This window comes from Dendrobates tinctorius, unplaced genomic scaffold, assembly GCF_039654945.1.
Source record: "Dendrobates tinctorius isolate UK_male_01 unplaced genomic scaffold, ASM3965494v1 ptg000040l, whole genome shotgun sequence".
Taxonomy (NCBI): Eukaryota; Metazoa; Chordata; class Amphibia; order Anura; family Dendrobatidae; genus Dendrobates; species Dendrobates tinctorius.
The window spans coordinates 4,771,571-4,787,735 of record NW_027361708.1 but is presented as its reverse complement, the minus strand read 5'-3'; the positions used below and the strand labels follow the sequence as shown (position 1 = coordinate 4,787,735).

General features: G+C 42.7%; 1 protein-coding gene across 1 annotated transcript in view; it reads left to right on the top strand.

Moving 5' to 3' along the window:
• LOC141088654 (S-adenosylmethionine synthase) overlaps positions 1 to 15,761 on the top strand; it is a 70,230-nt gene extending 54,469 nt beyond the window's left edge. Inside the window, exons 6-9 of the mRNA XM_073574800.1 lie at positions 6,434 to 6,652; positions 6,793 to 6,975; positions 7,067 to 7,200; positions 10,125 to 15,761. Coding sequence (XP_073430901.1) covers positions 6,434 to 6,652; positions 6,793 to 6,975; positions 7,067 to 7,200; positions 10,125 to 10,227 — 639 coding nt within the window. The 3' untranslated portion in view covers positions 10,228 to 15,761. The remainder of the gene's footprint in view (positions 1 to 6,433; positions 6,653 to 6,792; positions 6,976 to 7,066; positions 7,201 to 10,124) is intronic.
• The last annotated feature ends 404 nt before the right edge of the window (positions 15,762 to 16,165 follow it).

The window sequence follows — 16,165 nt, the reverse complement described above, 5'->3', positions numbered from 1 at the left end:
TGGTCCAGTCGGCATGGCCAGGGCCGTTACGTGTCCATCACTGCGCACTGGGTTAATGTGGTGGATGCAGGGTCCACAGGGGACAGCGGTGGTGGGACAGTGCTGCCTAGCCCACGGTATAGGAAACAGTTGGCTGTAGGCGTTCGACCCTCCTCCTCCTCCTCCAGAAGCGAAAGCTCGTCCACAGAACGCAGTCGTACGAGCACTCCATCTGCAGCTGCCACTGTTGCACACGAGGTGTCCCCCTATCGAGCAGCTAGTGGAAAGCGTCAGCAGGCAGTGTTGCAGATGATGTGTTTGGGCGACAGACACACCGCCGAGGTGCTGGCCGAGTACTTTCAGCGACAAACTGAGTCATGGCTGGGCAGTGTACATCTTGAGGCAGGCAAGGTAGTTAGTGATAACGGGCGTAATTTTGTGGCAGCCATAGCCCTTTCAAAACTCAGCCACATACCTTGCTTGGCTCACACCTTGGACCTGGTGGTGCAGTGCTTCCTCAAAAATTATCCGGAGTTAACAGCCCTGCTCCAGAAGGTGCGAAGACTGTGCGCGCACATCCGCCGGTCGCCTGTACACTCCGTTCGTATGCAGAAGCTGCAGCGATTGCTCCACCTTCCCAACCACCGCCTCATTATCGACATTGCAACAAGGTGGAACTCCACCCTGCACATGGTGGAGCGGCTGTGCGAGCAGAGGCAGGCCATAATGCATGTGTGGGAGGATACACGGCCAGGCACTTTGAGAGCAGACATGGAGTTGACCGGTGTGCAGTGGTCGAAGCTGAAAGACCTCTGTAAAGTCCTTCAGTGTTTTGAGGAATGCACACGGCTGTTAAGTGCAGACGACGCCATCCTAAGCATGAGCATCCCACTTATGCGTCTGCTCATGCAAACTTTGACGCACCTTAAGGAGCAGGCTTCTGGAGCCAATGTTGATGAGGAGGAAGAGGAGGAGGGAATCCTTGATGACATTCAGCCATTGTCTGCTCAGGGACCTCTCCTGGATGAGGTGGAGGAAGAAGAGGAGGAGGAGGAGGATGATGGGGATGATTACTTAGGGGAGGAGGATGCATCTCGTGGGGCAAGTGAAAATGTTGGCGTGGCAAGGTCTGGTACAGGGTTTGTGCGTGACTGGAGGGATGTGGATTTGCCAGAAAGTGCTCCTCCAACCAGCTCTCGCAGTGCATCATTGACACCGGGAACATTGGCCCACATGTCAGATTATGCCTTGCAGATCCTAAAAAGGGACCCCCCGCATTGCCAAAATGATGAACGATGACGACTACTGGTTGGCCAGCATCCTGGATCCACGCTATAAAGGCAAATTACAAAACATCATGCCACAGGAGAACCTTGACCTAATATTGGCTAATAAACAAGCAACTCTGGTAAATCGGTTGCTTGAGGCATTCCCAGCACACAGCAGCGGTGATGGTTCTCACACGAGCCGTACGGGCCGGGGGCAGCTTGGCAGAGGTGTTCGTGGTGCACACAGCAGAAGTGGCGTTGGAGACAGGGGTTTCATGACAATGTTGTGGACTGATTTTTCAAGTACCGCTCACACAACTGGTAATACTGCATCGATGGAAAGTGACAGGAGACAGCAGTTGTCAACTATGGTTACAAACTACTTTTCCTCCCATATCGATGTTCTCCCACACACGTCATTCCCCTTTGACTATTGGGCCGCTAAACTGGACACCTGGCCTGAATTGGCACAATATGCCTTACAGGAGCTCGCTTGCCCAGCTGCAAGTGTGCTATCGGAAAGAGTCTTCAGTGCAGCTGGATCAATCCTGACAGAAAAAAGGACCCGTCTGTCAACCCAAAATGTGGATGATCTAACCTTCATTAAAATGAACCACGCATGGGTTTCCAAGGATTTTGTCCCACCTTCCCCTGATGACACATAGGGTGACAGAAAAATGGTTTTCTTTGGTCCACCTCTTCCTGGGACTTGACCTATTTCACCTTTTGCATCAGCTGAATGTCCAACATCAACATATGCCACTTTCTAAAACTCCTTAACTGTGCTGCCTCCCCCCCCATGGCCGGGGTCACCACCTAGCGCACGACACCGTGCGAGTGCCGTTGCCCTGGACATGGTGGGTAGGCCGACTCTTGGGCGCGGGCACTGGCACAGGGTCCCTCATAGTGCAATCAAGTGTCTCTGACGGTGGTGGTGCACACCCGCTGTCAGACACACCACCGTACTATGAGGGGCCCAGTGCCAGTACCGACGCCCATGAGTGGGCCCCCCTTGCTTGGGCAGGGCCCCAGCATTTGCAATCTTTACCTCTCCCTGCTCCTCCGCTGTGTAGTCTGGGCCGTCAAATCCATACTGTGCCTGACACCGTCTGAGCCTGCCTCCTGATGTATAGACATATATTTTGAATGTGTACGCTATCCATACATGTTATCCGGGGATACGGTACCCTTTCTAACCTTTGTGCAATCACGTGCAATCCATACTGGGCCTAACACCGTCTGAGCCTGCCTCCTGATGTATAGACATATATTTTGAATGTGTACGCTATCCATACATATTATCCGGGGATACGGTACCCTTTCTAACCTTTGTGCAATCACGTGCAATCCATACTGGGCCTAACACCGTCTGAGCCTGCCTCCTGATGTATAGACATATATTTTGAATGTGTACGCTATCCATACATGTTATCCGGGGATACGGTACCCTTTCTAACCTTTGTGCAATCACGTGCAATCCATACTGGGCCTAACACCGTCTGAGCCTGCCTCCTGATGTATAGACATATATTTTGAATGTGTACGCTATCCATACATGTTATCCGGGGAAACGGTACCCTTTCTAACCTTTGTGCAATCACGTGCAATCCATTCTGGGCCTAACACCGTCTGAGCCTGCCTCCTGATGTATAGACATATATTTTGAATGTGTACGCTATCCATACATGTTATCTGGGGATACGGTACCCTTTCTAACCTTTGTGCAATCACGTGCAATCCATACTGGGCCTAACACCGTCTGAGCCTGCCTCCTGATGTATAGACATATATTTTGAATGTGTACGCTATCCATACATGTTATCCGGGGATACGGTACCCTTTCTAACCTTTGTGCAATCACGTGCAATCCATACTGGGCCTAACACCGTCTGAGCCTGCCTCCTGATGTATAGACATATATTTTGAATGTGTACACTATCCATACATGTTATCCGGGGATACGGTACCCTTTCTAACCTTTGTGCAATCACGTGCAATCCATACTGGGCCTAACACCGTCTGAGCCTGCCTCCTGATGTATAGACATATATTTTGAATGTGTACGCTATCCATACATGTTATCCGGGGATACGGTACCCTTTCTAACCTTTGTGCAATCACGTGCAATCCATACTGGGCCTAACACCGTCTGAGCCTGCCTCCTGATGTATAGACATATATTTTGAATGTGTACGCTATCCATACATGTTATCCGGGGAAACGGTACCCTTTCTAACCTTTGTGCAATCACGTGCAATCCATACTGGGCCTAACACCGTCTGAGCCTGCCTCCTGATGTATAGACATATATTTTGAATGTGTACGCTATCCATACATGTTATCCGGGGATACGGTACCCTTTCTAACCTTTGTGCAATCACGTGCAATCCATACTGGGCCTAACACCGTCTGAGCCTGCCTCCTGATGTATAGACATATATTTTGAATGTGTACGCTATCCATACATGTTATCTGGGGATACGGTACCCTTTCTCACCTTTGTGCAATCACGTGTAATCCATACTGGGCGTGACAACGGCTGGCGAGCTGTTAAGCAAGCTACAGCACCTGTGGTTTGCACACGTAAGTTTTTCATTTTTTCAGGAATGACGGTTAGGCCTAATTCCGGAACTGCGGTTGACCTGCACTTACTGGGAAATCATTGTTCGCGGGTAATAATTGTAATCAGTGATCCCCATCACTAACGTTGTTCAGTGGGTTATCTGCACCTGTAAGCGACAAACGCTGGCCTTTTCAGTGTAGCGCACATGCAGCCACGGACATGTAAGGGCATGACACACCAGTTATTGGCCAATCTCATGTGCCAGAGCCTCACGTGTCCCTCTAGTAAGCCGGACTCGGACCGCGGGGCATGACGGAGTCTCGTTCGTTAACGGAATTAAGCTTGCAATGTGTGCATCTGTTCTGTAGCTGGCATGGTTGAGGTTTCCCAGGTGGAGTCGAATTTAACCGTAGGCTCCACTCCTGGTGGTGCCCTTCTGGACATTCCTTTAAGGTTCAGCTTTGCAACCATACTGCCCACGTAAAACAAACACTTTGCCTTCATGAACGCTGTTTGGAGGGTCATGACTCGTGGGAATAACGCCGCCCAATCAGTTAACCTGCTAGAGAGATCGTTCGTTGCTCCCAAGCATGACATCACACTCCCTAGGAAGAAGGTAATGCCACTGTGGCGACCGTACTCCTGGGGGCGACACAAGTGCACTGATGCCCAGCCACTGCTCGATGAATCTGCTGGTACATTGACCCAGACCACTACATTCCCCTCGCACGCTACACGACCTGAATCTGACCCTGATGAAACTCAGGTTACCCTTCCCATATACAGTTCCATCTTACACGGTGACAAAGAGGAAGCTGCAGATGAAAGTGCAGGTTCGGCCCACCCGCCATCAGACACACCACCGTACTATCAGGGGCCCTGTGCCAGTGCCGTCGCCAACGAGTGGGCCCCCCCTGCTTGCTCAGGATCACAGCACTTGCAAAGTTGAAATACTGTGCAGTGAGATGGAAGATGGGGACGACGAGGAGTCCAGACAAGTACAGGGATTCCCTAGCGAGGAGACTTATTTGATTGTTTTCAATGTTGGGACAGCAATTTTTGGGGAGCACTATACTCTGGAGAATGATAGATGGGGCCCACCATACACTGGAACATTCCAAAGGTGGACATCAGACACTGGAGCAGCATTTACAGGGCCCTTTATACACTAGAGCATTAGAAATGGGGCCCATTATGTTTGGAGCATTATTTGTGCCCATAAGACAGTGGAGCTTCATCCATGGGGACCAACATATACTGTAGCATTATGTGGAGCTCATCATATACTGTTTCAAACATTATATGGGACCAATGATTCTGTATGGAGAAATAGATGGGCCTCGTCATGAGATGTAAAAAGTGAAGTATTTTTCATTGTACTATACCGCTATTTCTCTGCCGTATCGGAGCATGATGAGTTGTGGTATGTGTTAAAGGGGCGCTCTTTCGCCCAGGGCACATGAAAACCTGCAGCCAGCCCTCCCCCCCACAACTTTAGCCAAATAACCCCCATTTTTCAGTGCGTAACTTGTATTATGAAGTTAATTAAGGTTGACAAGCTTAAGTAAGAAGAATTGATGCTTTTGGCATTCAAATGGGCACTGTAGGTGTGTTTCCTGTCCTCCTCTCACTGCCGACTTTTATTCCCCATTGACTTACATTGGGTTTCGTGTTTCGGGACGACCCCGACTTTTCCCTATAATCGGACGATCTTGCTCGACCCGACTTTTGGAAAAGTCGGGTTTCACGAAACGAAACTCGACCCTAAAAAACCAAAAGTCGCTCAACTCTACTGAAGAGACATGGTGGCCTCCCAGAGATGGGTCCTAGGAGCAGGATGCCGTACTATGAAACAAAGAACTTGTGACGCAAAAGTTAGTGGTCCTAAACAAGACTGAGTATGACAGACTTGTGGGTGGGTGGAGAAACAGGATGCGGAACCCCAGAGCAACTAGGAGACTTTCTGATCAGGACTGTAGAATTGAAGCTGGTTGGTGATGAAGTAAGGAGAAACCAGTATGCCTAACTAGCCTTGGAATAACCTATCGTGGAAGGATGTTGTGTGACAAGATGCTTCATAAAGAAAGAGAAACATCCAAAAGACTTTATACCCGCTATCCCTTGTATATATCCCTTTCCAAGATATCAGTCAGTAAAGACTTTATGTTTGAACGACAGTCTCCTTTATTGAACTGTGGAATCGGTGGTCCTGGCCAGCCAACACTATTGGCTACAGATGGCCTGCATGGGCGCAAGACCCAAACAGCACCAACTCACACACCCAGTCAGGACACACTCTTTCATGTAGTTCGCTGGGACATGAGAGGAGAAGATGAGTGCCTCGCCCGTGGCTCCCTCCCTGCACCGAGCTGCAATAGAAGTACTGTTTATTACATAGGACTGTCAGAATTATAGCAAAATGTAAGAGTGCCTATAAATACAAAAGAAATATTGCAAGTAAAATATAACTATACTTTTTATTAGAAAAAGTGTATTAAGAAATATTAGCTACATTTTATAATGTTTTTTTTTTCCTACTGCATAATTTTTATAAATGTCATTTTTTTATGTTTAACTACTGCTTATGCCGAGTGAGACTAATTTTTTTTCCTATCTAATTTAGGTTACAGTGAAATATATTCAGCAGAATGGTGCTGTTATTCCTGTCCGGGTTCATACTATTGTAATATCAGTGCAGCATGATGAGACCATCTCCTTAAGTGACATGCAGGAAGCCTTAAAGAATAAAGTTATAAAGGCTGTCGTTCCTGAAAAGTATCTGGATGACCAGACTATTTACCATTTACAGCCAAGTGGGCGTTTTGTTATTGGTGGTCCTCAGGTGACTTCATTACCTAATTTCTGAATATGCATGAAATATTTAGATTTGTTTATCATTCTTATTATATATATTTTTTTATTTGGTCAAAATTTTGTTATCTTATTAATTTTTATAACAAAGTGGTTTTTGATATATTACAGGGTGATGCTGGCGTCACAGGCCGAAAGATTATTGTAGATACATATGGAGGATGGGGTGCCCATGGTGGCGGAGCTTTTTCAGGAAAAGACTACACAAAAGTAGATCGTTCTGCTGCCTATGCTGCCCGATGGGTTGCTAAATCTTTGGTGCATGCTAAGCTCTGCCATCGTGTCTTGGTTCAGGTATGTTTAATTTTCTTTTTTTTTTTTCTTGTGTGACTCAGTTTACTTAAAGAAATACATGTAAAGTTAATCTTTTATATGGATTTACTAGGTGGCATATGCCATCGGTGTGGCCCAGCCATTATCAATTTCACTGTTTACTTATGGGACCTCGGAAAAATCTGAAAAGGAGCTGTTGGACATTGTCAATAAAAACTTTGATCTGAGACCTGGAGTCATAGTCAGGTAAAATTAATGAAACATACCTAATTAATTATGAATGTTTCTTATTACTGTTGCCTAGGACTGGTTCTTGATACTTTTAAAGAAAAAACTACTTGAAAAAATATATAAAAGTAAAGGTAAATACCAATACTTCACACAAAATATTTACAGTATTTTTATTAGATACGAACACCAAAAGAAAATAGTTAAAACACTTTACAAAGCATGATAAATGGGAAAAAGATACATTAAAAACCAAGGGGAGCGAATCAGCAGGTACCGCACAGATAATAATCATGTATCACATATACAGTTGTGGCCAAAAGTATTGACACCCCTGCAATTCTGTCAGATAATATTCAGTTTCTTCCTGAAAATGATTGCAAACACAAATTCTTTGGTATTATTATCTTCATTTAATTTGTCTTAAATGAAAAAACACAAAAAGAATTGTCCTAAAGCCAAATAGGATATAATTCCACACCAAACATAAAAAAGAGGGTGGACAAAAGTATTAGCACTGTTCGAAAAATCATGTGATGCTTCTCTAATTTGTGTAATTAACAGCACCTGTAACTTACCTGTGGCACCTAACAGGTGTGGGAAATAACTAAATCACACTTGCAGCCAGTTGACATGGATTAAAGTTGGCTCAACCTCTGTCCTGTGTCCTTGTGTGTACCACATTGAGCATGGAGAAAAGATGGAAGACCAAAGAACTGTCTGAGGACTTGAGAAACCAAATTGTGAGGAAGCATGAGCAATCTCAAGGCTACAAGTCCATCTCCAAAGACTTGAATGTTCCGGTGTCTACTGTGCGCAGTGTCATCAAGAAGTTTAAAGCCCATAGCACTGTGGCTAACCTCCCTAGATGTGGACGGAAAAGAAAAATTGACAAGAGATTTCAACGCAAGATTGTGCGGATGTTGGATAAAGAACCTCAACTAACATCCAAACAAGTTCAAGCTGCCCTGCAGTCCGAGGGTACAACAGTGTCAACCCGTACTATCCGTCAGCATCTGAATTAAAAGGGACTGTATGGTAGGAGACCCAGGAAGACCCCACTTCTTACCCCGAGACATAAAAAAGCCAGGCTGGAGTTTGCCAAAACTTACCTGAAAAGCCTAAAACGTTTTGGAAGAATGTTCTCTGGTCAGATGAGACAAAAGTAGAGCTTTTTGGGCAAAGGCATCAACATAGAGTTTACAGGAGAAAAAAAGAGGCATTCAAAGAAAAGAACACAGTCCCTACAGTCAAACATGGCGGAGGTTCCCTGATGTTTTGGGGTTGCTTTGCTGCCTCTGGCACTGGACTGCTTGACCGTGTGCATGGCATTATGAAGTCTGAAGACTACCAACAAATTTTGCAGCATAATGTAGGGCCCAGTGTGAGAAAGCTGGGTCTCCCTCATAGGTCATGGGTCTTCCAGCAGGACAATGACCCAAAACACACTTCAAAAAGCACTAGAAAATGGTTTGAGAGAAAGCACTGGAGACTTCTAAGGTGGCCAGCAATGAGTCCAGACCTGAATACCATAGAACACCTGTTGAGAGATCTAAAAATGGCAGTTTGGAGAAGGCACCCTTCAAATATCAGGGACCTGGAGCAGTTTGCCAAAGAAGAATGGTCTAAAATTCCAGCAGAGCATTGTAAGAAACTCACTGATGGTTACCAGAAGTGGTTGGTCGCAGTTATTTTGGCTAAATGTTGTGCAACCAAGTATTAGGCTGAGGGTGACAATACTTTTGTCTGGCCCATTTTTGGAGTTTTGTGTGAAATGATCAATGTTTTGGTTTTTGCTTCATTCTCTTTTGTGCTTTTTCATTTAAGACAAATTAAATGAAGATAATAATACCAAAGAATTTGTGTTTGCAATCGTTTTCAGGAAGAAACTGAGTATTATCTGACAGAATTGCAGGGGTGAATACTTTTGGCCACAACTGTATGTACCAGGGATAGGAAGCTGTGGCATGAGGATACAAAAAGAAGGAGATAACAAAAATATATGATCCCCAAAAAAGATTATTATTATATAAAGTACAATGCCAGATAACAAGTATATTTTAATGTATCAATGATTCAGGTTATAGAAGCCAAGAAGATAAGGAATGCGGCACTCACTGGATTATTTAAAACCAAAGTCCTTTATTTTCCATCCAAGGTGTAGACAAGGTTAAAATAGGGCAGGTACGTGCAGGAGATGGAAATATCATTCTCCAGCAGGACTTTGCATCTGTCTACACTGCCAAAAGTACCAATACCTGGTTTAAAAACAACAGTATCACTGTGCTTGATTGGCCAGCAAACTCACCTGACCTTAACCCCATAGAGAATCTACGGAGTAATGTAGAGAGGAAGATGAGAGACACCAGACCCAACAATGCAGACAAGCTGAAGGCTGCTATCAAAGCAACCTGAGCCTCCATAACACCTCAGCAGTGCCACAGGCTGATCGCCTCCATGCTACGCCACATTGATGCAGGAATTGATGCAAAAGGAGCCCCGACCAAGTATTGAGTGCATTTACTGAATATACATTTCAGTAGGCCAACATTTTGATTTTAAAATAATTTTTCAAGCTGGTGTTATAAAGTATTCTAATTTCCTGAGATAATGACTTTTGGGTTTTCATTGGCTGTAAGCCATAATCAACATTAACAGAAATAAACACTTGAAATACATCACTCTGTTTGTAATGACTCTATATAATACTGCATATGAGTTTCACTTTTTGGATTGAAGAACTGCGATAAATTAATTTTTTGAAGATATTCTAATTTTGTGAGATGCACCTGTACTTCTATAAGTGCTGATGGCATTAAATTCTCACCAGAAGTCGATAAATACCCATCTATTCCACACAGGCAAAGATATGTATATACACATGACATGAAATACTACAGTATATGTATATTTAACAATGTAGATTATTTGTCTTTCTACAGGGACCTTGATTTGAAGAAGCCTTTATACCAGAACACTGCATGCTATGGGCATTTTGGTAGAGATGGATTTTCTTGGGAAGTTCCAAAGGAGTTGATCTTTTAACGAAAAATAAAAGTACTGACAATATTCAGTAGAAAATAGAACAACATAGGACATTCTCCTTCAGGAATTCCTAATTTACTATTAATTAACATTTATCATGACATCGAAGAAAATATCATATGAAGCAATAGCAATGAATGGATCTTCCGGAAGTAAAAAGAATTAATCCAAACTCAAGCAGATATTCTACATGTTACTTCATACTGTATTGTGTTGGATATCGAGCTTTCCTGCTATCTGTAGATTGTTCTCATGGTATTGATAACTTTTTATTAACTCCACTACATAACCTAACATTAATATTTCTGATGTCAATGATAAGGCTTTCATAACTTTTGTAAGACTAACTGCACCATCTTAAAGTCTTTTTTTCAGCTTACACATATCGTTCTCAATTTGGCCACATGAACCAATGTTTGCAAAAAAATTTTTAAAAAAATCCAAAAAATTTAATATACATTCTGTATTAATTCATTATGGTTCTCAGGATCTTTGCTTGCTTTCATTCAATACTTCATGCTGTAGTTTCATGGGATGAACATGATGGATCCTCAGGTGCACTGCTCGTTTAGTGCTGTTATAGGAAGAGTGGTGTACATAAAAAAAGGATGACACTGATAGCAATGGACACCTGTAAAAGAACAGTTTATGGGTCCTTTACCATCTATAAGCTTATAAAAAGGCATCCTCATATTTCTATAACAGAGATAGAATTAACGAACTTAGTCCATATACAATCTAATATTGTAGGAAACTACTTTTAAAGGACCATTCCAATGTTTTTTTTTATTTCCCAATTCTTTAGGTATTAGCAGTTTGTGTACAGCATGTGCTTAAAAATACTTACACATCGTTGTCTTTTGCCGTTTCCAGCGCTGCTGTAGTGCTCTTCTGCATCATGTGACCACAGTTATGCCCACCTGACTCACACAATGTCTTCTATATGAACCAGAGGTCAATGTTAAGGGCCTTTTACACATAGCGAGATTGCTAGCGATATCACGAAAGCGTCACCGATTTTGTGACGCAACAGCGATATTCCTAGCGATCTTGCTTTGTGTGACACGTACCTGCGACCGGCCCCCGCTGGATATCGCTGATCGCGCTCGAAAGTCCTGGGCCATTTTTTCCTCGTTGACGTCCCGCTGGCGCCGACTAGCGATGCATGGACGCAGGCGGAAGTTATCATCGCTGCGGTGTGACAGGTAAGAGCGACCCCCGACGGATCACTTATCGCTGCTGCATCGCTGGTGAGGACTGCCTGTTTGGCAGCTCACTAGCGACCATTTAGCGATGCACCAGCGATCCTGACCAGGTCGCATCGTTGTCGGGATCGCTGGTGCATCGCTAAATGTAACGGGACCCTTAGTCTATAAGACAATGGCTGTTCGCTGTGTGAACCAGCCAATGAGAGCTGCAGTCACATGATGCAAAACAGGACCAAAGCAGGTCTGGACATGGCAAAACACACTGACCACTAAATAATATATTGTACACCCTGGAGTGGTCCTTTTGGGGTGGTGATGGGCTGTGTTGTTAACTTGGCCTTTGTGAAACTGTGCAGGTTCAATGTATTTTATATCCATTTACACATCAGTTCTTTCCCTATAAATTGTTACAAAAAGTACCATATTTTTTGGAATATAAGATGCACTTTTTCTCCAAATTTTATGGGAAACTGGGGGAGAGGCTTATAATCCAAATGTATCTTACCGAGTAGGACGGCTGTGCTGCAGAGGGGTCACAAGAGGCAAGGTTGCTGCTTCAGCAAGCTGGCAGCGGAGGCAGGAGTGGTACAATACTGTGAGTCACAGGCTTGTAGAAGGGGATGTTTGGTTGTGCGATGATGCGGCCAGCTCCTGGCTTCCACAATATGTCACTGGAACCCCCTCACTTCCATGGTTTTCAATGCTGTGGACTTTGGAAAAATGTCCTCCGGAGGCGGCACATGTGCAGATATCTCTGTGCAAAGATCTCAATCTGTGTATATGTCGCCTCCGGTGGCCATTTTTCCAATGTCGACAGCTTTGTGAAAGCCCTGGGACTGTCGCACCACCGGACACCCCCTTGTGCTGCCGCCGGCTTCCTGCAGCAGCTTTCTGGGCACCTGCTCCACCGCCTATGCTCCCGAGGTAAGCTATAGTAAAACCGGACTATAAGACGCACCACTATTTTATTAAAAACATTTTTTCCTATTTTCCTCCCCAAAATGTGGGGTGCATCTTATGGTCTCGTCGGTCAATGACTGCAATTTCTGTATGTTGACTGCATTTTTTATAACATGGTTTTTCTTAGGAAGGAAAACCTTTAATATTAGATATTCTAGAGCGCTAAATTGTCTACCAGCACTTAACCTGTAAATATAAGTTCACACATGGGCATGTGGGTCATAGGAAGCTGAATAAAATGATGCCTTGATATCTGTGGTACGATGTCTTATTCCAGAGAAATATTTCCTATTGTGAGAGAAGTAACTAACTAACACAGAACAGTAGAACTGAACTGTCTCCTTACAAACACATTTGCTGTAGCTCTCACAACTCTGCTGTATTGTGGCATTGTTGCAACCCAGTCTGCTGAAACTCTGAGAAGAATTAGCAGATGTGTTAGTTAAAGTCACACACAGCTCTGCAGTGAGATGGGGAGAGCAGAGAGCGGCTATTACATGTCACAATGGTAATGTCTCCTTTTATTTATAATAATCTATGGAGGCAGGTTTTAATGCAGATCAGTCTCCAGGCGCATAGCCGTGAATAGTTCACTTACATATAAGGAAAATCTGTATTTCTCTGGAATAAAACATCAGATTACCAATATCAATGTATCATTTTATTCATCTTCCTATAACCTGTGTGTCCATATAGAAAGCTTAGGAGGGTTTATCTGACTGACAGATTCCCTTTAAAGAGATCTTTAAAACTATCCCGATATTCATTTTATTAAATACTTGGACTTCCCATAAGTTAATAATTTGGACCATTATTTCTTTGAACTCTGTGTTGTGCTATTTCTCTGTTATTTGTCCTAGAAATAGAGTAAATTCATAACCGATTGTTACCATTCCCCTCGTCAGTGGAGTATGCCCCTACATTGTCATATAATGTTAGAATTGATTGGACAGTGTGTTGAGACACTCCTCAAATCCATAACACCTGGTTGTCAATTTATTCATTATTCTTTTAAAAAGGAACAACAGAGGATTACCGCAACTTAAAGTTATAATTTTAATTTTTACGGAAAATTCAGGCACTATATAAATAAAAATATTATTTTTATCTATTATAAAAAAAATGCTTCAGAATTTCCAGGATTGATATTTTACGAGAAATCTAATTATTTAAAAAAACAGACATATCAAGAGAGCCGCCAGGACATCTTTTAAACTGTCTTACGTTAATCCAACCTAATTTTTGTAGAGCATTAGCAGGAATTAGAAAATCCCTTTATCTCCGACAAATAAGGTGATAATAATGCTTATAATATACTTAACTTTAAAAATTATTTTTCAATGGCCATTATGTGTGACATTGAGTGACACTCTAATGTGACAGCGGCCCATGGAAGACAGTGGTGGGGAGACTAGATATTACTTTTTAAAGACTGGTGGATAATCAGCAGCTATATACAGTATATACAGTAGCATACTATCAGAGATATTCTGAATGCTTTAGGTGAGAATAATTCTTTAACACTTTAACAATCTGCGCTCTGTAGAATCATTAGAGCGGGCTCAAGAGGTGAGCCTGCTTCATACAGATCAGAGTCAGGCCAGCAGTGTTTCACAGCCAGCATATGCCGCTAACACCAGCGACTGGAGATACCTCAGGTCACAGCTGTTTACCCATTTAAATCACTCACATGACTCACATTGCACTTAAATATTCTGCTCACTAGTGCGCTCACACACTGTCTAGAATAGGACCCTCATGATGCTCTTGTAGGTGCCTGCTGAAGGCCCCCATGGCTGCCACCTAAGTCTTTCTGTGGCTACGTAGGAAAACATCAGTATCATAATAATACTGTAGCATATAGTATGAGTGAAAAATGATCCCAGCTTCAAAAAATAGAGGAAAAAAAATTGATAAAAATATTAAAAGAATAAGAACCCTCCCAAAAAAATACATATTTGGTATCATTGTTGTGTTCGTAAAAACCCAATCTATAAAAATTTCAAATTATTTAAACACAGGACATAAAAAAAATAGAATGCCAGAATTGCCATTTGAGGGTCATTGCCGTTCTAGATATTACATAAATCCCAAAATGGTATCAGTACAAAAACAAGCCTGCATACCGCTCCACCAACAGCAAAATCAATAAGTTACCGATTTCAGTAAGTTGTGACAAATTTTTTTTAACAAAGTTCAACCTTTTATTTTAACCACTAAAAATTTAAGAAATCTGCGAAGTTTAGTATTGTTTTTATCTTACTGACCTGGAGAATCATTTTGCCAATTCACCTTTAAAGTGCAATGGAAAAAACTATGTCTGAATTGCTTTTTTTCCCCATGTCACCCATGAAATTTTTTTTACAATTTTTTTGCCAGCTTACGCGCTAAAAGGAATTGCGTCATTTAAAACTACAACTCGCCCTGCAAAAACAAGTCACATAGGGCTATAAGGGCAGAAAAGTGAGATAAAGTTAAAAAAGTGAAAAAAATGAAATAGGTCTTAAAAGAGTTCACAAGGATTCTGATGGAAATTAACCCTTTTTTGCTGCCTGGGTCGTATGGAGGCCGATAGAAAAAAACATCATAAATCTACAGTGGTAAAGTGAGGCTCCATAGATGCGTACTGTGAGGTACAACACTGAAACTGTTTTTAAAACTTCATTATCAAATGTTTGTTAATAAACATTTGCTCCAAGGTCAAAAGAGACAGCTGGAGACTCCCAGAACATCACGTAACCGGTTTTGCAAAATCTTATAATGATTAATTTGCAAATACAAATGGAAGGACCGGTGCCAGGGTTCAAAGACCCTACTAGTGAGTCGTCACCTAGAAGCATACCTTATTTGTTTTATCAAGAATACAATATTTTGTAATTTGAATTCTCTCGTTAGGTAATTTACACTTGACACACATATTAGTTGTTTTCCTTAGTAGATTCTGCTGATGCAGAAAGCACTCGATGATGGGCACATGTGTATGAGGGCAGCCCTACTGTGGCGGAATACAAGGTTTATTGTGTTGTATTTGCATGCTCATGGATCAGGGTATGTCGGACCCTGAAAAATTAACTGTTTAGCCCTTGCTATAGTTTAGGGATCAAACGCTAGGAGACTTTTTTGGTCCATTAACAAATATCTCTACAAAAGCAATGAGAAGCATGATCACTGCTTGTGGAAATGGTAGCCAAAAAATTGTGATAGCTCCAAAAATGCTTCTGCTGGACTGTAACATAATAGTTCTTAAACTGAAGACAAATGCTGCTAGTGTTAGGAGATAATAACTAACACACCTTATGGAAGCAAATGTGATTTTTTAATTCATGTTGGAAATCTGTGCTATACAATAAAATAGAATTTGTTTTATCTCTGATGTTTCATGTATGATTTGTCTCTGTAAAGGGAAATGCTGAAAACCAATACAATGGCTCTCCCCATACTTCTTAGAAGGCTGGAGTAACAAGCATAGTAAGCAGGTGCCTATGGACAACAGTGTTTGAAAGGTGACTGTGAAGGGATGCAGGGGCGGACATATCATTGGTGCAACATGTGCAGCTGCAAAGGGATCCAAGAGGTACGAGGGCCACTACAACCTATAAAAAGGTGGAATTGTGCATTATTATGAGCTGTTAGACCGAAAAGGGCTCATTTATTGTTCTTGCACAGGGCTGCCCATGTACTACAGTGAAGGGATGGATAGGATGGGTTGAATGTTAAGGCCAGAGTTGGACTGGAAAACACAAGGCCCACCATTTAACATCATTTTTAAG